Below are 21,130 nucleotides of genomic sequence, written 5' to 3'. Positions count from 1 at the left end.
GTGACCACCTTTGAAGGATCAAGAATCCGGGAATGGACATATCATAAATTACTAGCATTCCCTAAATTCACCTAGACGCATCGACGCATCGACGCATCGACCGTTCTTGGGCGTGTCACACCATGGCAGTGCCATCATTTTTCATACTCGGATCAGTGTTCCCGAAAGAAATATCTCTACCGACTATAAAAGTCACGAAAATCTTGAAGTTATGCGCATGAGCCTTGTTTGTTGTAGCTACCAGGGAGTATCACCGGCCCAATTCAAATCTTTAAACAGCCAGTCTCCCATACCCTGGTACTGATTGTGAAAGAAATCATCACCGATGCTCTGCGTCATGCCCCCCATAACAAGCCCAGTATGGGGATCTAATATCGTCGTAAGCGGCCGATACTCCTCAGTAGTTGAAGTATGGGTCTCGTTGAATGTGTCGTGTGAAATATTCCCAGCGTCACCCGCTGGGTACGCAGTGTCTTCGCTCATTGAGTTGGTTGTTGAATGCATAAAGTACGGCCAAGCCCAGGATATGTCTGGACCAAAGCCCTGAAAGAAAGGGTGATTCTCTCGTGGAAGCACTAGCTGAGCTTGATCGTCAGGTCTCGTCGTGCCCTCCTGTTCACTGGCGATACTCTTTAGTGCTCTGAGGCTACCTTTAGCAGATGACCAGCGCTGAGCAAGAACCTCCAGCGAAAGATAAATGGTTTGCAAGCTGTAGACTGCTTTCTCCCATAGTGACGGTATTTTGCGAACTGAGAGCAAGCCAATTCCGGCAGCAAGCAAGTGAAATGTAAATATGGGCCCCAGGAATTGTATCTCGTCTCTTGCTAAGAAATCTTCGAACATGCCTGCTACGAATGAAGACGCCAGCACCACCGCTGGGGAGGGAGAGCTCCCTTGGCTGGGACGACACAATATTGCGAGGCAGATAAAATACGCAATATGTAACTGACGCGCCTCAAAGCTGTACGGACTCAGTATGCTTTGTGGTTGTTCTCTAGGCTCTTGCGGCCTCGTGGAGGTTTGGAAAAGCCGTAAAGATGCCGGAAGTTCTCGTGTCCAGCGATATAGTTGATTCTCAATATTTTGCCGTATCTGTCGTGTGAGGGTTTTCCGCCGGCAGTGCTGTGTGAGATGACCCAGTATGGAGCTTATTTCAACATAAGCAATGAAAAGAGACCCATTCGAATTCGAATCCTGGAAGTCTCCCATGTAAGGAGGTGCTAGCTCGCAATCTTCGATACATACGGCAAGTGGTCGGCCTTGCCCTGCTGATATCAAGCAATCCCTGGCCTAACAGCGGTCAGCATAGTCGTACCAGAAGGGACTAATAAATGATGCGTACGAATAATGTCCACCAAAGGCGGCGTCTCAACGCAGCATCTTTTCTATCCATGGGTTCCTTTTGAAGACCAATTTGATGAGCCAGTCCTACTCCAACGTATCGCCAAAAGCCACTCGTGTTTGTTGAAACATGCTCAGGACCTTCCGGGTTGTACCAATGTAGGATGCACACAGCCGCGACCACGGTCAATGGGTTTTTCTCGTATCCAGACCAAAATAAGGCTTTCGCACGCCGATAAAACTGATGCGTTGAAGCATATGCAGTCACTGCAGGTGCAGAAGTAACTCTACTCGCAGCGACAAATATGGCTTGCAAAAGAAGCATCGACGGTTTTTGAGAGCCACTTTCCTCTAACCAACTGCGCTCCACAATAGGCATCCAAGGTGAGCACCGCTCCATAAAAGTATTGATCAGCCCATCACGCACCGCTCTTGGCGGTAGCTCGAAGGCTCCCTGTGATCGTAACAGTTGATGATCATCCTCCGTCGGTCCATCAGCATCTCCGATTGGATATGATCTGGCTTGATCCTCGTTGATAATCAAAGTATCATCGAAATAGCGGGATCTAGCCATAAAACTCATAATTGGTGCCGATAGATATGGATTTTCTGATGGAGTCTCATCGGATATTCCTGTTTGCGCTGCGATGGCCGAAGAAGCACTTCCACTTTCCACATAAGTGGTTGGCGTTTGTTCATGCAGCAAGTCAATATGAGTCGCATCATCCTCCGAGATTTCTCCCAGGGATCTATCAATCGTGCCTGTGGCTGAGATGTCTCCATGTTGATCTTCAGTCTGGCTTAAGCGACGCCTGCGGATTCTGTCTTCTCTTGTAGTGACATGTGGTACGCCATCGGGGTTGCGCTGCCGTTTCCTCTTGCGCTCACGCTGACTGGCATACTCGTCAGAATATACCCTAATTTCGGTATTTTGATATTAGTAGCTCATACTAAGTTACTTACAAGCAGGGCCATTGATGCCGCTGGCAGTTCGAACACGTATTTGTGTTGTCTTCAAATATGCAGCGAACCTGGTACAGTGAGCGAGGGGATTCTTCTCGGAGGGTCATTAATCCATACCTTCTTCTTATTGCAAGCAACGCAGGCTGTCGGTGCTCTTAACGGGGGTGGGCTAAACCGTGCCATTCCGAGATTTCCTGCACATTTGCCTCACCTTTAACGATCTCTTCAAGATAATGCAGGCCAAAAGCTATTGCGTTCGTCAGTGGGTCCGTTTCCCCCGCATTCAACTTGTTCCCGTGCCGAGGCTCAGCGACTTGATAAGACGATGAATTGTCTATATTCCATGATAACAGGCTCCCCATCTAACTACCGCATGCGAGATTTGTTCTCAAGAGCCGTATGGTCCACTTCTCATGCTACGGGGAAGGCGTGAAAATCTCAAGTGTATGTTCATAATAGGGGTATCCAGATGCTATTTACCGAGCAACATAGCAGATCAACAAAGAATTCCGTCAACATATCAAACAAAGATTCACGGCGTTCATGCCCATCCGGCCAGGGTCCAGCTGGATCGATCTCCAGCACGAAGTCCCGATCGACGGTCGGGGACAGGTTGCTCCAGGTCTCGAGTCGCACCGGCCAACCCATATTGGAGAAACTTCTCCCGTTCAATTTCCACCGTTCCACGAATCTTTAAGCTAGTCACTAGACTAGCTCCAGCCCATGGTCCCAAGGACTCGACTTCGCGTAAAATTCCTTGGATGGGTAGTGGTGTATCTTTGTTCTGTCGACGCAACTTCTGGTCCACAAAGTCGACCTCTGGCTCTTCCTTGGAAGGATCAGACTTCTCCTTTTCATCGTCCGTCGTGCCAGCCGGGATATTATCTGGAGACTGGCTATGACTATTGGTTTGGGATGTGATTTTCATTTCCTCCAATCGCTGTCGCTGTCGCTCGACGACCTTGCCTCGAATCGGGCTCCATCCATGTCGGGCAATCAATAGTCGTACTTCCTTCAGAATTCGCTGGCGCAAGCCAGGAATCCGAGCTCCACCGCCAACGAAGACAATGCGCGCCATGCAGGTTCCTCTTGCATCAGGCGGCAGGGAAAGGAGAGAATTGTAAACAAGCAAGGGAATTGATTTCTCCTCATCATCCAAGTCACACTCAGGGACATCCGGCGCCAGCATGACTTTTTCAACAGACTTTGCCATATCGGAGAGCGGAAGGTCTCGGTACTCGTGCTCTGGATTTTTGGGGGAGGGAATCGAGATCGTCTGGTCCGTTGCAGTCTGTGTGTCGGGGGCTTCAGCTTGTTGCCTGCACCAGGCAAATTTACTCACGACTTCCTCGCAGTATGTGAATCCCACGGAGATATCACCATCTGATGATTCCTCCTTATCATCATCCTCCTTCCCCTCATCATTATCATTACCCGATGCTAACCGAGTGAGAAAACGGCCCGTTTCCAACATCAAGGCTCGCATCGCTCTCGTACTCCGTTTTGTAACAGCCTCTCTGTATTCGTAGATCCCTGTCACTGTAGTTTCGGCCCATCCAAGGTCCACGACCAGAGCGGATCGCAGTCCTGCCGCTGTCGTAGACATTGTGGCGCTCGGGAGAAGGGTGATGCTAGGGAATCGCCAGCGACCGAATATAATGGATAGTAGTGACGATAGTAGCGGGTGTGGCATAAGCGCAGGGAGGGCCAGGACCAGCCGGGAGGTGCCCGCGTCGGTCAACAGGTACTGGTTGTAGGTTTCGCGGAAAACACGTTCGATCTTATCCTCGACTAGCCCCAAGTCGACATTCTTCAGGTCGGGCTGCCACAATTCATAATCACGAACCCAATCTTCCGCATTGACAGGCTTGGGTAGCGGCCCAGCTCCAATGTCCCCATGAATCCATCCCCGGTAGTCCGCTGCTCGCCGCATTTCTTCAGGTCCAAAGCGTTTGACGCATACAGGAGTACCATTTCCTTCGAAGCCAGCTCTGAGACATCGCGCTCCTATCTCGAAAATGATCGCATCGTCCTCGTTTCGAAAGGACGAGCCTGGTGATGATGCGCTCGCGAAAGAAGTATTCGCTGAACGGAGCGGTTGCTGTGGTGTGTGAGGAGAGGAGGGCCGAGCTGTCTGACTATGGCGGAGATTGGATGTCGCAGACATTTTGTGTTTGGGGTCGCTCGTCGTGGGCGTGAAGCTTGTCGTACTCTTCTTGCGCTCTTGTTTGCGCGGTTGTGTTTGCCCCTCGGAGCCAAAGAGATCCGCCGCGGTAAGGAACTCGCTCTAGCGATGTAGGGGACAATGCTGCTCGGTCATCAGATAAGAGCTCGGTATATTGAAAAGAGGTGCTAGTTGTCAGTTGGAGTAGTAGTAACTGATGGGAGCTGATGAATTGCTGGTGAAAGCTGGGGAGAACGCGGATCTTCATCGGGCCGTGGTTTATTTACTTTTCCTTTCCAGCCAAGTCAACCTCGCAACCTCACCGCACCTCACCTCACCTCACCTCAACTACCCCTCCTTTTCCTCCTCCACATGGCCCTTTCGTTTGCATGCTAAGGCGGCCTGCGCAAGATCTCGGGTTTTTGGCATAATGGGAATCCCAGGGTAAGTTCTGCTGAAAGGAGAACGGGATGTGCATCCTATATCCGAAGTGCCTAGCAACGCCAGCTGGTCGACGATATGCGATCGCTCGGATCAAATGAGAACACGCCTGCTAACAAGAGTAGACTTATTAATGCCCTGGGTGCAGGTGAGCGCATCGCACTGTCAAAGCTAGCCGTTTCACATCTCGAGCGTGAAAATAGGCCTATTCGTGTTGCGGTCGATATTTCAATCTGGCTGTTTCAAGTTCAAGCAGGCCGTGGAGGCAAGAATCCTGAAATTCGGACCCTTTTCTACCGATTGATCAAACTCCTTGCCCTTCCAATTCATCCGCTTTTCGTCTACGATGGGAGTAAAAAGCCCCCCTTCAAGAGAGGCAAGGCGACAACATCCCGCGGCCACGGGAATGCGCCGATTATTCAACGATCGAAAGATCTCATCAATCGCTTCAGGTTTCCCTGGCATGAGGCCCCAGGTGAGGCCGAGGCCGAATGTGCCCGGTTGCAGCAGGCCGGTATTGTGGACGCCGTCATGAGCGACGATATCGATACATTGATGTTTGGGTCCACCTTTATGATAAAGAATTTCTCAAAAGAGAGTGGTACCGGTACAACTGCCGCTACTCACGTTACTTGCTACAACATGAGCAATAAATTTCATGTTTCAAACATTCCATTCGATCGACCTGGAATGATTTTGTTTGCTATGCTTAGTGGCGGGGACTACTTACCATCTGGTGTACTAAAATGCGGAAGCAAATTGGCCGCGGAAATCGCGAAGGCGGGCTTTGGTCAAGATCTCTTAAATATAATCAAGTCCAAGTCTTCAAACCTTGACTCTGACTTGAATGACTGGCGAGACCGATTACAGTACGAGTTGGAAGAGAATGAGAGCGGATATTTCACCACAAAGCACAAGGCCGTGCGAATCCCACCTGATTTCCCCGATCGTGCAATTCTCGAATACTATGCCGAGCCGATAGTTTCTGCCAAAAGTGAGATGGAAAGCTTGAAAAGCCGCTTAGGAGAGGAGTGGGATCAGGACATTGATCCAATGGCCATCAGAAGCTTCGCCGCTGAGCATCTTGAATGGAACTATCGTTCTGGGGCCAGAAAAGTAATTAAGCTCCTGGCCGAACCACTTGTCTCCTATAGACTTCGTCTTAAACGACCTGTTTCAGGTGTAACGCATGGTACACTTGCTCCCGATTGTGGCACCCCATGGCTCCAAAAAATTCATCGGAGCCGTGCAAACTTCGGCACGGATGGAATGACTGAACTTCAAACGGACATGCTACCCATTGACGTTGTTGGTATTGACCTTCTTGCCGAGATACCAAATCCTCAACCACCATCCGAAGAGACCGGGCCTTCGCAAAATACGGGACAGGCAGTCGAAGAAGAGGATGACGGAGAGGCAGTTGGCGAGGTGGCACCGCCACAAACCCCTTCAAAGGCGCGAGTGACGAAACGCTTTGACCCTTTGGCCATTGAAAAGGTCTGGGTTTTCGAAACAATAGCCAAGCTCGGGGTTCCCGAAATCGTTAAAACATGGGAAGATGAACAGGCTAAAAAGGCCGCCAGCAAGGCTGCTCCCAAGAAACCCACCACTCGACGAACTGGGCCTAAGAAGAAGGGCCCAATTGACTCAGGAATGAAGCGAGGTAGCATTTTGAAATATGGTACGCTTACCAAGGAGAGATCCGAATTGTCTCCTCCGTTCAAGACGCAGCTGCTAGAAGCAGCCACATCTGCCTCGGGAAATGGCAAATCCTCCTCTCGCGACACTGCCTCGCTGCCGGAGCATATTGACCTTGAAAGATATGATCTCTCTCCCAGTATGTATTCGATGCAAGATACTACAGCTCAAATGTCTGCTTTGTCGCAGGAGGTGGATGATCTTGTCGGGACGTTTTCAAACCTATGCACAACATCACCGACACCGACATCTAAGCGCCGCCCTTTGGTAAACCCATTACGCATGCGATCGCGCACCAGCGTTCTGGGTGCCGGAGAAGTCGAATCAGGGGATCTAGACATCTCAATTGTCGATGCTATTGTTCCATCACCACCCAGACGACTCAGGGCAATTGAAACTAGCACTCCCGCTTCGAAGGAGAGGAAATCTGAAGCTATGAGACCAAATAGTTTGGACCAACACCCTCCATGTAAGGAGAAACACACTCGGCAAGAACTTGCTCATGAGATCGACGAGGTAGGAAAGGCAATTGGTTCATTATCATTGGTTGTTGCTCCCGATTGTGAAAATCGTGAGCATGCAACATCTCGTCGTTCCCGGCGGCCTATTTCTCCCAAGAAAACAGCCATTAGCGGCGTTCGACCTTTCTCTCCAAAGCATCAATCTTCTAGCCCATCTGAGTCTGCTATTCTGTCAGAGCTCAAGCGCGACACTGGTTACATACCATTGAAACAGAACTTCGAGGATCCCAAAGAGATCTCCAGATCCCCCAAAAAGAAGAATGAGGCTGACAGAAAACCCGCCCGAAAAATCGGGCACATTGAAAATGTCACTACATCAAATGGCTTTTGGAAAGTCGATACATCTGTCGATCCAGAAGCGCCACCCACGGCAACGAACTACTCCCAGGATGGTCAGAAAGACCAAAGCAAAAAGAAACGACTCCCTCGCGTTAGCATCCTTGATATGATTTGAAATGCCTTCATATACCCAGCAGCATACCCATCAGCGTGATTTTTAACATCTAAATTTGGCGTCAGGCGAAGAGAGACAGAACCATTGACCTACTAGCGAGTCGCTGATTTTGAAAAAAAGCCCAGAGTGCATTATCGGATTCGGATATGTACCATTGGAAGATATGCACATCAGCATCAGGAATTCAATCACCTCCTCATGAGTCTAAAATATTCTAACTATGTACACTGCATCATACTACTAGTAGATAGTACTAGTACTTTCATGCCGCACACCTGTACAAGTAACTTGAACTGCTCCGATACAGTGATTTCCCAAGGTTCGCTGAAGCTTGCTCCCCTGTCCTAGTGATAGTTCCGAAAAGAACTTCCAATGATCACTCCTAGGTACGCTGCCATCAAAGCTTGATTGAACACTTGAAAATTCTTCGCCGGCCTAGTATCAAAGCAAGTCAGCCATTACACGTGTCAAAGCCTCGTTGTCGGCTTCGAATATATCTAAAGCATTGGGCGGAGGCAACCCCGTCGGGGCAAAAAACCCCATATCCACGTCACCAGGGAGATCAAAGGCCTGGGGGTCAAAATAAAGGTCTCCAGCAGTTTCAAAGAAACTACTCAAGTCCTCGCACATGTTCGGCTCGGTTCCTGAAACAACATTTGAGCCCGTTGCCCAGAACGAATTCGACATATCATAGGGTTGATGCGACGCAAGGGGATTCTGTGAAGCCGGCGATGCCGACGTCAAATTCCACATATTCTGAGCTCCGGGTGTTGAAGGTTGTGATTTTGTGAGATGATTCTGATCGGAATTTTTATTCCCTCCGCCATGTTTCTGGCTCGATATAGGCTGTCGAATTCCGGTTGTTTCACGCTTCGGATTGCTCTTGTGCAGTTTTATTTGTTTCAAACTGCGAATAATCTTCTGCAGGCGTCTTGATGTCTGGGCTCGAGTGGCAGAGCGGCGCACGAGCTCCGTCGCTGTATAGAATTCTGGCCGACAGACGTGACGAAATGTATTCGGCGCATGAATAACTGCCAGAAAAAGGGCTGCTAGGGCTGATATCAGGAAGTAATTGAACGGTTCTGGACGCTGGAAGTAAATATGCGATACTCCACTGAAATGTTCAAGCATGTGGATAGTTCGCTTTGCTGTTTCCACCGCCGTGGATGCGCCTTGGGGATCTTCCATGATGTGTTCACTGCTGAGCAGATTTTGTCGATACACCAGGATCCGTAGCTGATTGCCCTGCAGGGCAAGTAGTACCTGGAGCATCATGAGGCGCTCGTGGTGCTCCGACTTTTCTGGTGCAGTTATAGAATTCGGTGTCTGGTTCGGATCGAATCTTAGCTCGCTTGGGATAGACCAGATCCACTGCTGCACTTGCGTGTCTAGGTACGCGCACTGGTCGGAGGTGGCCACCCGTGAGCGATTCGGCCAATCCATGATAAGCCCCCAGATCTTTGTGCTTAGCCGAGCATGAGATATCATACAAGCAAGATAAGGGGTAGAATCGCCAGGCTCGGGCAGGTTGGTATCAATATCAATGTCTTGAATACCAAATGGAAGCCCAGTGCCAAAAGACCATTTGCGGTCGAGTACATAGATGCACCAAAACAGTCTTCTGGCCCAAGTCCAAGCAACCTCGCCCGGGAATACGCCTCCCGTCCTCTGCCAGGTATCCTGACGATGTAAGCCTAGCTCCATTGCTGCACTAGATGCAGATCGTATAAATCGCCATGCGATGACTTCATCATCGCGATATGAATGAAAAATGGACTGACGTGGTGAAAAAAAGAAAAGGTCAGCTACTCCATTATTTTGGCAAGGCGTGGGACCTGGGTAAAGGGTAGAAGACACACCAGTAAAGTCATTATAAGAATTTCTTTCATATCCACCTCTGCAACCCTGAATCGGCCCGAAAATCGATCTTCCACACTATCCGCTAGTTGGGCAGCGAACTCACTCCGCCGTGAGACTCGGCCAAAAGAGCGGTGGCAAGGATTATTTTCAAGACTTGAATATCTCGGGCTGTAAACCAATCCTGATCTGGTGCATCCTGCGCCAAGGCTTCTGATGCACTGCTAATCTCATATATGCCATTCGACCGATAATATTCATGGACATATTCTCAAACGCTATCCAGGTCGACACAAGGATACATTATTCCAACACTATCCTCGTAGACCTGGACCAAATTTAAGGTATCCTCAAGGCTCAGGCTTAGTGGATCTCCAGTGGAGACCACTGGCAGAGAATCTTCCCCTCCCGATGCCACGGGACTTGGTGTATCTGAAATACCCATATCCTCGTCCTGGTGCTGCGTATCTTCGACAGAGGCATTCTGCGGTCGATTCAAACCAAATTCCGCACTGGTAGGGCCGATATAATGTGGCGATTTGGGGGCATTTAAGATCCGATGTAAGCCACTCTGTTCCGAACTCTTTGGCGTGGCTGCCGATTGAGGACTGGAAGACTCGAGCTTGATCAAACGACTCGACAACAGTTGTATTTGCCGCTGTAGACTCTCCAGCTGTTGATCCACGGCATGGAATCGCGGGCCCACTCTATATGCATGCTCAGTACCGTCACTTGCGTACGGACAAATTGAAGAACACCATACCGTGAATCCTTAAACTCACCCGGATGAGCCGATACGCGGTTATTGGCGTAGACACAGGAAGCCCCATCTCGGTCACATCGCGTACAAATTGTCCCACCGCTGCATTTTAGCTTACGCCGCTTACATTCGTTGCTATAATTGTTAGTATTGTGACCAGTTCAATATTGGGGCTCAGCCATACCAAGCGATTTGAGTGTATCTCGCTCTTTTCTTTGCTCGCTCCGATGATGGCGGCTCATCCTCAAAATCATGCTTCCCGGAGCTCATTTTTTGAAGGCAATAGTAGATACCAGACAATTATATCGACTCATGTATGCAGCAAAAGCAAAAAGGTGAGGTGCAGCTCGGAATGCGGAATTCAAGGCCGAGGTCTCCGTTTCGATTCCGATTGGTCAAAATTCGATCATGGGTGGGGCCATCTGGAATGCTCGGAGACAGTCCCTATTCAGCCCGGATAGAATCGATTTTAAGTTGAGAACGTAAGAAATATAGATACTATGGAAATAAATGCGGCTGGAGGAGCTTGGAAGACAATGTATGTGCAAAGAAACCTTTTAATTGGCATGGCTATCTCTATTTGTACTTTTGTATTTATCATCTTATTTACCTATTGAACTGGAGAATAATCACTCTAGGTTTCCTGCTGGAGTACTTCCTCGGTTGTACGAACAATAATGTCGAAGGCATTGCGAACATACTTCTCCTCAGCCATGGGGTTGGTGCTGACAACCCGAATGACATAGACACCATCAATCACAGTAGAGGTGATGAATATCTCACCCCTAGAGTTGACAAGCTCATACACCTTTTTAGTCAAACTATCAGACTCCTTATCCCTCTTGCACAACGCAATCGTGCCATTTGTTTCATGAGAGCCATTGGTCGTGGCCTGAGGGTTCTTCACGCGGAATACAGTCAAGCCGAATGCCGGTTTTGTGACAATCTCAAAGAGGTCGGACCGTCCACGAATCAGATCCGCGTAGATATTCCAAGGCCCATGGTCTTGCGAATATATGCCTTCATGCCATTCAAGCCGTAGCTGCGCACCACAAACCAAATCTTGAGGGCGCGGAATCGACGACCCAAAGAGAAAGACCAATTGCGATAGTCAATCACGGCTCCCGAGTCCGAATAAGCGTTGCGAAGGTATGCTGGCGTCATATCAAATGCATTGGTTAGATCAACACGGTTTCGAACAAAAAGAAGACTATAATTCAGTTAGCGTAATGAAGTTGCGAATTGATCAGCATGGAATACGGTTCAAGTAGCATACCTCGCGTCAAAGTTGACTAAAAGCCACTTGTGCATGTTCATATTGAAGCTATCAACACCCTCTGCAAAATTCTTCGCAATGTGACTACACTCCTCCGTGATCAGAGAAGCGCCAGCATAGGCAGCATCGACGTGGACCCAAATTCGTTGCCATTCAGGCTTCTCGCTCAATAAAGCCAGGATCTCGGCGTACCGATCCATGCTGCAGGAGTTTGTAGTTCCGAGGGTCATTGTCAAATGATAGGGAATGAGTCCGCTCTCTTCACACTTCTCCAAGACCTTTCGGAGGCGTGGGGCAGTCATCTCCATGTTGTCTACGAGCTGGGTCTGCACACTGCGGAAACGAGTACCAGCAATCAACGCGCCCTTTGCAGCACTGCTGTGTGTCTGGTCGCTAGCAATGGCAACCAGCTTTCCCTGGTGCTCGATCTTTCGATCCTCATATTCCGGAGTATCTTCCTCCATGCCATCCGCCAGTGCCAGCTCGCGTGCTCGTCTCTCTCTGGCAGCGGTAATAACAGTGGCAATGGCATCGCTAGCACTGTTTTGGATGACGCCTCCACCTTTGGAGGAGCTCAAAAAGCACTCAGGCAAACCGAAGGCTTTCGCCATCCAGTCCATGACAATAGTTTCGAGCTCCGTACATGCCGGGGAGCAAAGCCAATTAAAAGCGGGAGCATTGAATGTAGCAGAGTACATCTCACCCAAAATACTGGGGTAGGTCACTCCTGCTGGGAAATATGCCATGAAGTTTGGAGACTGCCAATGAGTCAAGCCAGGCTTGATCTTGGAGTCGATGTCTTTTTGGATGGCAGCCCATTCTTCCGGCTCGTCAGGAGGATTCTCTGGTACGAGTGAACGAAGATATCCTGGTTCCACAGTTGGCAGGACTCTCTTTTCAGGCATAGAATCAAAGTGGCTGATGACTATACAAATTTGTGAGACGGAGGGCGATAAAGTAGACATTTCAGGGGTTATAAGGGAACATACTGTCATCAATGGCAGAATGCGCAGCTGCCCGAAACTGTGACTGATCCATGTTTGAATTGCGGGGATGTCTTCGTTGTTGCACGCTGGATAATCTGGCACCTCACGATAATTGCAGGTCGTTCAATCGGCAAGATGGGATGAGGAAATTCCTATCCGAAATGAAGTATGAGTAGAGGAAAAGTGAAGGGAGCTCAGCGGTCAAGTTGCGATAGAATAAATACGAGTATCGGAACAGAATAAATTGTTCCCGCTGGATGAAATGGTGCTCGGATGGGGCATTCCGAGGCCGAGTGAACCAAACATCGGCGTTGCCCCAACATTAAATTTGCCGAGGGAACTTGAAGGAAACAATTGATGAGTGGCAGGAAGGGGAGATAAGATTCGTGGATTCCATGTCCGTTATTATTATTATTATTATTATTATTATTATTATTATTATTATTATTATTATTATTTTCTTGGTTCAATTATCCTGCACCATCTCTGTATTTCAAGTTTATTAACTAGAATGAATTGAAACCCAATTAATGATAATTTACACTTGGAACCTTGGAATTATTATTTCCTAAAAAATTCAATTATTATCGATAGTACCAATTTAATTCACATAAGGCTATTTACAGCTTCGAATTAACATCAAACTGGTGCCGATGCACTGCTGCTTTCAGCTCTTGATCAACAACCCTTGACACTCTCCCACCATCTTCGATTGCCCCATCAATAAACCCTCTCCAACCATAAGAAGAGTCCGAACTAGCAAATAAAACATTTCCATGCCTCTCACGCAGGGCCTGGAGATATTTGGTCGTCATCCCTGGTCGAAGCCACTCCCAAGCACCACGGGCAAATTCATCTTCATGCCAATTGTGGAAAACCAGCCTTTTGACTCGCATACCAGGGTGAAATGCTTCAAATGCCTTTTTTGTCGTCTCCACATCTGTCTGCGGGCTCAGGTGTACATGGGGCAGCGAGCTACCAAATGCAACAAGATGCGTATTGCCCGCCGGAGTGGTTCCGTCTCCAAAAGTGTAGGTCAACTTCCCATCTGGATAATTCGTGGCACCCAGTGATCGCATTTCAGGGTTTGCTACCTCTGCATGACACTTGACAACCTGATTGGCATGTCCAATCAAGGACGCTTCAGTCTTCAGGACCGGTAAAGTTGGCACAAATTTGATGGTGTGTAGAACATTCAGTGGAATAGTGCACACAATGCGTCTGGCTCTGAAAGTAGATCCGTCTCTGCTCGTAACTTCAACCAAGTCCCCATTATCATTCACTGTAGCCACGGCAGTTGAAAAGCTGTAATCAACCTGTCCAGTGCCCCGAGCTTCGTCGAATATGTGTCTTGCGAGAGCTGATTGACCACATCTTAACTTGTAGGTCAACCCAATCGCCATGAAATCAGCGTAGTTGTAGTTCATCAATGCCCACCACCGCAGCAGCTCAAAAAACGATGCTTCGTCCCATTTTGCACCATGCGTTATAGCCAGGAACCCTTCGAACATGTTCTTTTCAAGGGGTGTCAACTGAGACGCGACTTGGGTCATTCTGTCTGCCATTGACATCTTATCGCAAGACAGAACACCTTTCATATTGAATTCGATATCGTGTGGATATGGAATGATAGAACGAGCGAATTGACCGTCAACATTTATAAACTTCTTGAATGCCGACTCAATCACCTCATCCTAGGTTGCCACCCGGTTAGCAAGGGGCAATTCAATTTGAATTAGAAAGAGGGAGAGCCTACCTCTTCATCATGCGAAATGTGAAGTAATTCTCCGTCCATCATAACAGTGACTCGCGCACCACCCTCCACGTTCTTCCTGGGCGAGACTTCCAGTTGTCCCGTCATATCATATCGTCGCAGCTCGTTCCAGATAAAGGGCTGATTCCAATGCACCCAAGTACCGCCCATTTCATAGGGGTATCCGTCGATATTTGAAGACCATGAACGACCTCCAATCCGATCACGAGCCTCCAATAGCAAGACTTGATTGTCGGCAAGCGCGAGATTGCGCGAGGCCGTTAGTCCAGCATAACCGCCTCCAATAACTAACACATCATAAATTTTCCCCTTGTTGCAATGAGAGGATGGCTGTATAAGGCCCAAAGTAGGCACGCCTGCGACAAGGCCAGTTGCTTCGGTCCATTGGAAGCCATCACGGCTAGGTTTAAGTGAGGAATCGCGCATGGCCCGTAGTACTAGGATAGAGAAGATAGATTTCCCTCAATGATCAACTATTTCTTTATCCCATCAACTTTAAACCTATCTAATACTATTTATACTCCTGGTGACCTTGGAAATGCTTGGTGGGCCGGGCCATTGTTTAGTTACCCGCCTCTAATCGGGGTCGGATCGCCAATTCCGAGCGCCGACCGAGTTTCCGTTCGATCGAGCCCTAGCTTGGCATTCCCTGGTGATCATATCTCTTGTCGTATGATTGTCGCGGATAATGGGAAAGTACATGCGATGCGAAGAGATTATTCGGCAAATATCGAGAGAACCATCGTCTGGGCCTACTACGAGTCACATTTAAGTTTGGGGAATTGATTCAGGGGAGATCGTGGTTCAAATATTCTGTTCTCTAGCTGAGAAAACGATTAATCACAAGGGGGTAACAATATTCATAGTGTGGCGAAACAACATCGACCGTTCGCCCTGTCTAAGCCAGAATTCGAATCCGATGCAATGCCATGCCCAGGAAAGCTAAACATCCAATCATCTAAGCATTCAACACCAGTACATGAGAAGAGATGTGCCTGCTGTGCCATAAGGGAAGAAAATTTATAATAGAAAGAAGGAATATGTTGTATTTAGCCAAATACTTTGAGGAATCCCCAAAGTCCCAGCCCACTCAGAACTGGGATGGTCAGGTTGTCGTCCCAGCCCCAAAGATCAATGAACTCGCTGCCAGCAGCCACAACACCAGACACGACGCTCATCGCGCCAAGGGCCAGTGGGCCAGTGATGACACCAGCGGATGACGGCTCCATGCCGATGAGACCTCGAACACAGTCGGGAAGTAAATTCAGACGGCCTGTGAACATAAATGCGTCTTGTGGGTCGTTGGGGAAAGCTCCCATGTAGGGAACGAACCAGCCCCAGAATGAGGCAGCAGTGGCAACGCCAACAGCCCAGGCAGCCAGAGTTCCAGCCAAGCTCTTTCCGGGTCGAAGGCGAGGAGTGTAGCGGCCGTAGATACGGCCAAATGTAGATGCGGCAGTATCACACCAACTGAGAAGAAGCACGCCCATGACACCGACGTCCTTGGGGAAGAAACGCAGGACGACGTATGCTCCGAGGAGATACCAAATCACGCCATTATAACCAGAGACCTCGGTCTCACGCATGAGAGCGCCCATGCAGCGAATGTAAAGTTTGTTAACCTTCTCCGAGCGATGACGGACAATATCAGTCACTGCGATTGGAACTAAAGCAGAAAATAACACGGGGGTAATCTGCAGTGTCTGAACCCCACGGCTATACAGACCCAGAGTCAGAAAGCCGATTGACACGTGGAGAAGTTTGCGGGGGATTTCATGGCGGTGAATGAAGTTGCGATAGCGGGAGTGTAAAGGAATGAGACCAAGCGGTGATGGTGATCGTGATATATCGCGCGCGCCATCGGGAAGCTTGGGCGATAAAAAGCCATTGGAGGCTTTACCGTTGGGCGGCGAGGCTGGGATCATGGGGTTGGACCGGCGCTGTCGCGTTGATCGGCTCGGGGTAGATTCAGGTGGACTACGAGATCTCCCTGATCCTGAACTCTCTTCTGAGACCCCCGAAGGGTTCTGTCGGCGAGCTGCTGAGCGTGTTGTGGGCGCAAGATATCCATCACGTGCGTCAGATCTGTCGGAGAGGGAGGGTGAGGGAGAGATGACTCGGGGGGTCTCTGGAACGTTGTTTGGCGTCGAAGGCATATTGGACGGTCGTACGGCGAATGGTGGAAGTGCTGGGGTATGAACGAGACCAAGCAATGGTCGAGCACAAGAATTCACGGTGTCGCTAGTAAGACTGCCACAGGGTATCAATGATCTTCCTAACGACGGAATGATGGGCGATCTTTCTGGGCACCCGCGCAAGGTCGATCAGGGACAATAGGGTGTTGAAACACAGAGGTAAATTGTAGCGCATTATTGAGTGCACAGGAAAGGGGAAGAGAATGCCCGAGAATTGAACGAGGCAGTGTTAGACGCGAAGTTTAAAAAAAGAAAGGTCCTGCGAGCATCCGGCAGTGCCGCGGCCACGAAAGTTCGGGGCCGGGGGTAATGGGTCACGTGTGGGTCTTATCGATAACAATTTGCATTCGCGGGTTTTTTTTTTTTCTGCGGAGATGGACTTGGAGATCGCGATCAACATCTTCAAGGCCCTTGAATTTTATATCAAACTAGGGTGAAAATGGTCCCCAAGCCAAAACAAAAGCCCAGCACGTCTTCCCGGACATGGGATGGCCTCAACCCCCCACTGTCGCAATGGGCTCTCGACGCCGTATCCTCCATGGGCTTCACCCGCATGACCCCAGTTCAGGCTTCGGCCATTCCGCTATTCATGGCGCACAAGGACGTGGTTGTGGAAGCTGTTACTGGTAGCGGAAAGACCCTATCCTTCCTGATTCCCGTGGTGGAAAAGCTTCTACGCCTTGATGAGCCTCTCAAAAAACACCATATTGGAGCAATCATTATCTCCCCAACAAGGTAAGCTTCGGCGCGATTGTTGAAGAGATTCTCCTTGCTAATACTTATTCTTTTCTTAGAGAACTTGCGTCGCAGATCTATCAAGTCCTTTTATCACTACTCGAATTCCACCCCGCATCTGCGGCGGCGATTAATCCACCCGAAGGAGATGCGCCTCGTCCTAAAACCTCATCTTCCACCCTAAAGGTGGTCCCCCAGCTCTTGCTAGGCGGCACAACAACCCCTGCGGAGGATCTCAGTTCATTCCTCAAGCGATCACCGAACGTTTTGGTTTCCACCCCAGGAAGACTGCTCGAACTTTTGTCGTCGCCCCATGTACACTGTCCGCAGTCATCGTTTGAAATGCTGGTCCTTGATGAGGCGGACAGGCTTCTGGATCTCGGCTTCAAGGATGATCTTCAGAGGATCCTCCGCCATCTGCCCAAGCAGCGAAGGACGGGTCTTTTCAGTGCCAGTATCAGCGAAGCCGTCGACCAAATCGTCCGTGTGGGTCTCCGGAATCCTGTCAAAGTAGCTGTCAAGGTCAGGGGCGGCTCCGGAGTTAAGGACAAGCGCACACCAGCAAGGTATGTTGATCGTGGTTATTCAGCATTATTCGATTTCCCAGTTCTGACATTGCTATCAGTCTGCAAATGACTTACCTTACAACACCCCCGGCGCATAAATACTCTATCCTGAAACAAATCCTCTCAACCGTCCAACCGACACCCCAGAAGACAATCTTCTTTGTTTCAACGTGTTCAAGTGTTGATTATCTTTCGATGATGCTTCCACTAATCTTGGGAGACGAGTTTTTACTGGTTCCGCTGCATGGCAAACACGCTTCCAACGTGCGCCAAAAGAACTTTACTCGCTTCACCACCGCTGCCACCCCCTCCATCCTTCTTACGACTGATGTCGCCTCTCGGGGTCTGGATATTCCATCCGTTGACCTGGTCGTCCAAATCGATCCTCCCTCTGACCCAAAAACTTTCATCCACCGATGCGGTCGTGCCGGGCGTGCCGGACGCCGAGGTCTGAGTATCGTCCTACTTCACCCGGGGCGAGAAGAAGACTATGTTTCATTCCTGGAGGTTCGCAAGACCCCAGTGGCTCCCTATAATCTCCCCATTCCTTCCGACGATGATGCTGCTGCTGCAACGGAAGCCGTCCGCAAGATCATGCGACAAGACCGCAGTCATTACGATAAGGGCCAAAAGGCCTTCGTTAGCTGGCTTCGAAGTTATAGCAAGCACCAGGCAAGCAGCATCTTCCGAGTCGCAGATCTCGACTGGGACGCCCTTGGCAGAGCATGGGGTCTGCTCAAGTTGCCCAAGATGCCCGAGCTGCGTAGTTTTACTGGAGACCGCACATTGGGCGTCAGTCTAGACTGGGATAATTTTACCTACAAGGATAAGCAGAAAGAAAAGCGGCGCAAGGAGATGATGGAAGAATATGCAAGCCCAGGCCCAGGCCCAGGCCCAGGGTAACCAGGAGGACTCCCGAAAGCGACGTGCGGTTGAGAATGCCTCTTGGAGTCAAAACCAAGAAGCACGAGATAAGAAATTCAAACGCAGAGAGGCCAAGAAATCACGAAAGGAAATGGAGAGATGGGAACAGCTGCCAGAGGAGGAGAAACAAAAGGCGCGTGAGACAGAACGCATGATTGAGGAGATTAGGGCAAAGAATGAACAGGAACGACAGGCAAGAATCGCAGCGAAAGAAGATGCTCCAAATGCAAATGGCAATGGGGAAGAATTCACAGGTTTCGACTAAATAATTACATTATCCACAATGAATTGATCACGTCCCAAGACATGTCCATCTAATTTCCTTTGTGAGAAAGAAGAGAAGTTGATTGAATTTGAAACAATTAAAAAAAAACCCGCCACAAATGATAAGAATGCAACTTCTCAGGTGTCATCAGTCATGAAGTAAATCAGCCCACAAATACTCAATACAACTTCTTTTTATGGTACATGCAAGCGCACAAGAGCCCCAAATCGAGTCAATTACTGGGGTCGTGAATCCCATGCAGACATGTCAACGGGAGCACCGTCAGGCTTGCTCATGGATGTCGCGAGCACAGTCCGCATCGCATTCAAATCTATCTCTCGTTGAACCGGGTCATTCCAGGCTTCGTCCGCAATGGCAATATCCTCATCGGTGAGATCGACTCCATGGGAGCGAATCTGATCGATGAGACTGATCTTCGGCGGCCATCTCAGCTGGCGCAAGTCCCCGCTGGGGCATTGCCTGTAGAGCCAATCGGCGTTGGCTTCTCTCTCTATTTCCTCAAATGTGTCAAAAAAGCGGGGGGGGTTCTCGGGTGCTGGCTGGTTCTCGGGTGCTGGCTGGTTCTCGGATGCTGGCTGGTTATCAAATGCTGGCGGCGGAGCGGGTTCTTGGCGATCGAAAACAGGAGGGGCAATGTCGGCCTGGGAAAAGGGCGAGGTACGAGTCATGCTGGAAGAGAAGCGGTGAGCTTCACGCAGACGACTCGGGGTCTTCGGTTTGAATTGTTCAGCTTTGGTGCGAGCGCGGGTCAACGGCGATTCATCGTCCGAGTCGGAAACTGCGGCAGCAACTTGATCATCAGCGAGTGTACCGTCTGGGTTGAAATTCACAACGGCGTCCGGAGGTTCGTCCAAGGGGTCAGACGTAAGGGGAATTGAGGTTTCATTGTTGCCTGTCGCATTTCTGATGGCTTCTCCATAGGGGGGGAGAAGATCATCTTCACCAGAAATTTGAGAGGAACCTAGCAATGTCGAGTTGGTAGGATCTTCACTTTGGTTGTTGATCGTTCCAGGGGCTCGTCTCATAGGTCGGTTTTCGCGCTCTCTGCGCTCTCTGCGACGCCTGCGATTCCACATGGCAAAAAGATGAGCTTGAGACATACCGTTGACAATGCCGGGCCCGAGCTCTCTTGCCTCGGCGAGGTCGGCTTGTGTGGGCCAGTTTATCGTGTCACGAGACACGGAATTCGAGACTTGAGTTGGATGGTCAGTATCTGAGACGTCCATCATTTCAACATCTGAAGAGCTGGAAGGGACTTCAAATGTCCCGTGTGGATTCGGGATAGAATCTGGTCCTCGAGTGATCTCCTGCGGAACTGCTGGGGGAGAAGACGGAGGGGAAGACGGAGGGGAGGAACTGTAGGGAACTTCAAATGTTCCATGTGGGTTCGGGATGAAACCTGGACCTCGAGGGAAACTCCTCCGGAATCCTTGGAGGAGAGGATGGAGGTGAAGAATTGTGGGGGACTTCGGATATTCCATGTTCATTCGGGGTGGCAGTCTGAGAGGTCCGGTGCGTAAATCCGGGGGGGCGAAGGGGTGGGGAATAGTATGAAAATGATCCTGGGACCTGGTACTCACCAGGCGTATCAGAACTAGGATCCGGGTGCACAGCATTCGAATCTGTGGCGGTTTGGGCCTCGGAGTGAGCCTCGGCTTCTTCTAGCAAACGACTGGATTCGATCGTCTCCAGAGGGGTCGGTTCATATGTCTGCCGGCGGTTTGGTTGGAATCCAGGTTGTTGTGAAGGCGACGAAGCTCCAGCGCAAACTTTCGTGGATGAACGGTGAGTAGAACGGCGACTGGGCCACTTTGGTTGATCAACACGGATTTTCTTGGCGGAAGGTGCGCCAGCTTCGGCATGTTCTTCCTCCTCGGCTTTGCGCTTTTGCTCTTCAGCCTGGCGCTTTTCCTCTTCGGCATACTCTTCCTCAGTGAAGACAAAAAAGTCATCGTCCATACCGTAGCTACTTCCCTTCGGGTTTGGAATGTCAGTCGGGGACACCTCACGCTTGCGCTTCTCAGACGTGCTTTGGTCTGAGTCCTTTTTGGAATCCTGTTTGGAATCCTTTCTCCCGTAGCAACGGGCTTTGAGCTCGGGGTCAAGTCCGCTTGAGTAAAGAGAGTATGAGCGAGTCGGTCTCAGGGGTGAGTACATGACGATTTGAGGGTTTCAAATCGGTTTGCGGC

The 21,130-nt window shown here is 49.7% G+C and overlaps 9 protein-coding genes across 9 annotated transcripts; 2 read left to right on the top strand and 7 right to left on the bottom strand.

Annotated features, from left to right (window-relative positions):
* Positions 1 to 237: 237 nt before the first annotated feature.
* Positions 238 to 2,487, bottom strand: N7509_009064 (Zn(II)2Cys6 transcription factor; the record flags this gene model as incomplete). Its single annotated transcript, XM_056633701.1, has 4 exons — positions 238 to 1,290; positions 1,343 to 2,258; positions 2,305 to 2,372; positions 2,422 to 2,487. The coding sequence occupies 4 exons, from the start codon at positions 2,485 to 2,487 to the stop codon at positions 238 to 240; spliced, it is 2,103 nt and encodes a 700-aa protein (XP_056484321.1).
* Positions 2,488 to 2,845: 358 nt separating this feature from the next.
* N7509_009063 (putative actin-related protein RO7) lies at positions 2,846 to 4,471 on the bottom strand (the record flags this gene model as incomplete). The annotated part of the gene is made up of 1 exon (XM_056633700.1): positions 2,846 to 4,471. The coding sequence occupies one exon, from the start codon at positions 4,469 to 4,471 to the stop codon at positions 2,846 to 2,848; it is 1,626 nt and encodes a 541-aa protein (XP_056484320.1).
* A 516-nt stretch (positions 4,472 to 4,987) lies between these two features.
* Positions 4,988 to 7,582, top strand: N7509_009062 (crossover junction endodeoxyribonuclease; the record flags this gene model as incomplete). Its single annotated transcript, XM_056633699.1, has 1 exon — positions 4,988 to 7,582. One exon carries the CDS (start codon positions 4,988 to 4,990, stop codon positions 7,580 to 7,582), a length of 2,595 nt encoding a protein of 864 aa, XP_056484319.1.
* A 441-nt stretch (positions 7,583 to 8,023) lies between these two features.
* N7509_009061 (uncharacterized protein) lies at positions 8,024 to 10,469 on the bottom strand (the record flags this gene model as incomplete). The annotated part of the gene is made up of 5 exons (XM_056633698.1): positions 8,024 to 9,358; positions 9,442 to 9,660; positions 9,717 to 10,146; positions 10,203 to 10,334; positions 10,384 to 10,469. The coding sequence occupies 5 exons, from the start codon at positions 10,467 to 10,469 to the stop codon at positions 8,024 to 8,026; spliced, it is 2,202 nt and encodes a 733-aa protein (XP_056484318.1).
* A 364-nt stretch (positions 10,470 to 10,833) lies between these two features.
* Positions 10,834 to 12,513, bottom strand: N7509_009060 (putative aromatic-L-amino-acid decarboxylase; the record flags this gene model as incomplete). The annotated part of the gene is made up of 4 exons (XM_056633697.1): positions 10,834 to 11,241; positions 11,319 to 11,409; positions 11,476 to 12,400; positions 12,465 to 12,513. The coding sequence occupies 4 exons, from the start codon at positions 12,511 to 12,513 to the stop codon at positions 10,834 to 10,836; spliced, it is 1,473 nt and encodes a 490-aa protein (XP_056484317.1).
* Positions 12,514 to 13,081: 568 nt separating this feature from the next.
* Positions 13,082 to 14,661, bottom strand: N7509_009059 (flavin monoamine oxidase family protein; the record flags this gene model as incomplete). Its single annotated transcript, XM_056633696.1, has 2 exons — positions 13,082 to 14,155; positions 14,218 to 14,661. 2 exons carry the CDS (start codon positions 14,659 to 14,661, stop codon positions 13,082 to 13,084), a joined length of 1,518 nt encoding a protein of 505 aa, XP_056484316.1.
* Positions 14,662 to 15,284: 623 nt separating this feature from the next.
* N7509_009058 (diacylglycerol/polyprenol kinase family protein) lies at positions 15,285 to 16,391 on the bottom strand (the record flags this gene model as incomplete). Its single annotated transcript, XM_056633695.1, has 1 exon — positions 15,285 to 16,391. One exon carries the CDS (start codon positions 16,389 to 16,391, stop codon positions 15,285 to 15,287), a length of 1,107 nt encoding a protein of 368 aa, XP_056484315.1.
* A 478-nt stretch (positions 16,392 to 16,869) lies between these two features.
* On the top strand, positions 16,870 to 18,920 carry spb4 (ATP-dependent RNA helicase SPB4; the record flags this gene model as incomplete). The annotated part of the gene is made up of 4 exons (XM_056633694.1): positions 16,870 to 17,165; positions 17,225 to 17,731; positions 17,791 to 18,630; positions 18,722 to 18,920. 4 exons carry the CDS (start codon positions 16,870 to 16,872, stop codon positions 18,918 to 18,920), a joined length of 1,842 nt encoding a protein of 613 aa, XP_056484314.1.
* A 236-nt stretch (positions 18,921 to 19,156) lies between these two features.
* On the bottom strand, positions 19,157 to 21,098 carry N7509_009056 (uncharacterized protein; the record flags this gene model as incomplete). The annotated part of the gene is made up of 2 exons (XM_056633693.1): positions 19,157 to 20,297; positions 20,347 to 21,098. 2 exons carry the CDS (start codon positions 21,096 to 21,098, stop codon positions 19,157 to 19,159), a joined length of 1,893 nt encoding a protein of 630 aa, XP_056484313.1.
* Between the last annotated feature and the right edge of the window lie 32 nt (positions 21,099 to 21,130).

The sequence above is a fragment of the Penicillium cosmopolitanum genome, assembly GCF_028827165.1.
Source record: "Penicillium cosmopolitanum strain IBT 29677 chromosome Unknown utg000009l:1.0-9042332.0:1.0-9050551.0, whole genome shotgun sequence".
In the NCBI taxonomy this organism is placed as follows: domain Eukaryota; kingdom Fungi; phylum Ascomycota; class Eurotiomycetes; order Eurotiales; family Aspergillaceae; genus Penicillium; species Penicillium cosmopolitanum.
This window is presented reverse-complemented; position numbering and strand designations above follow the sequence as displayed.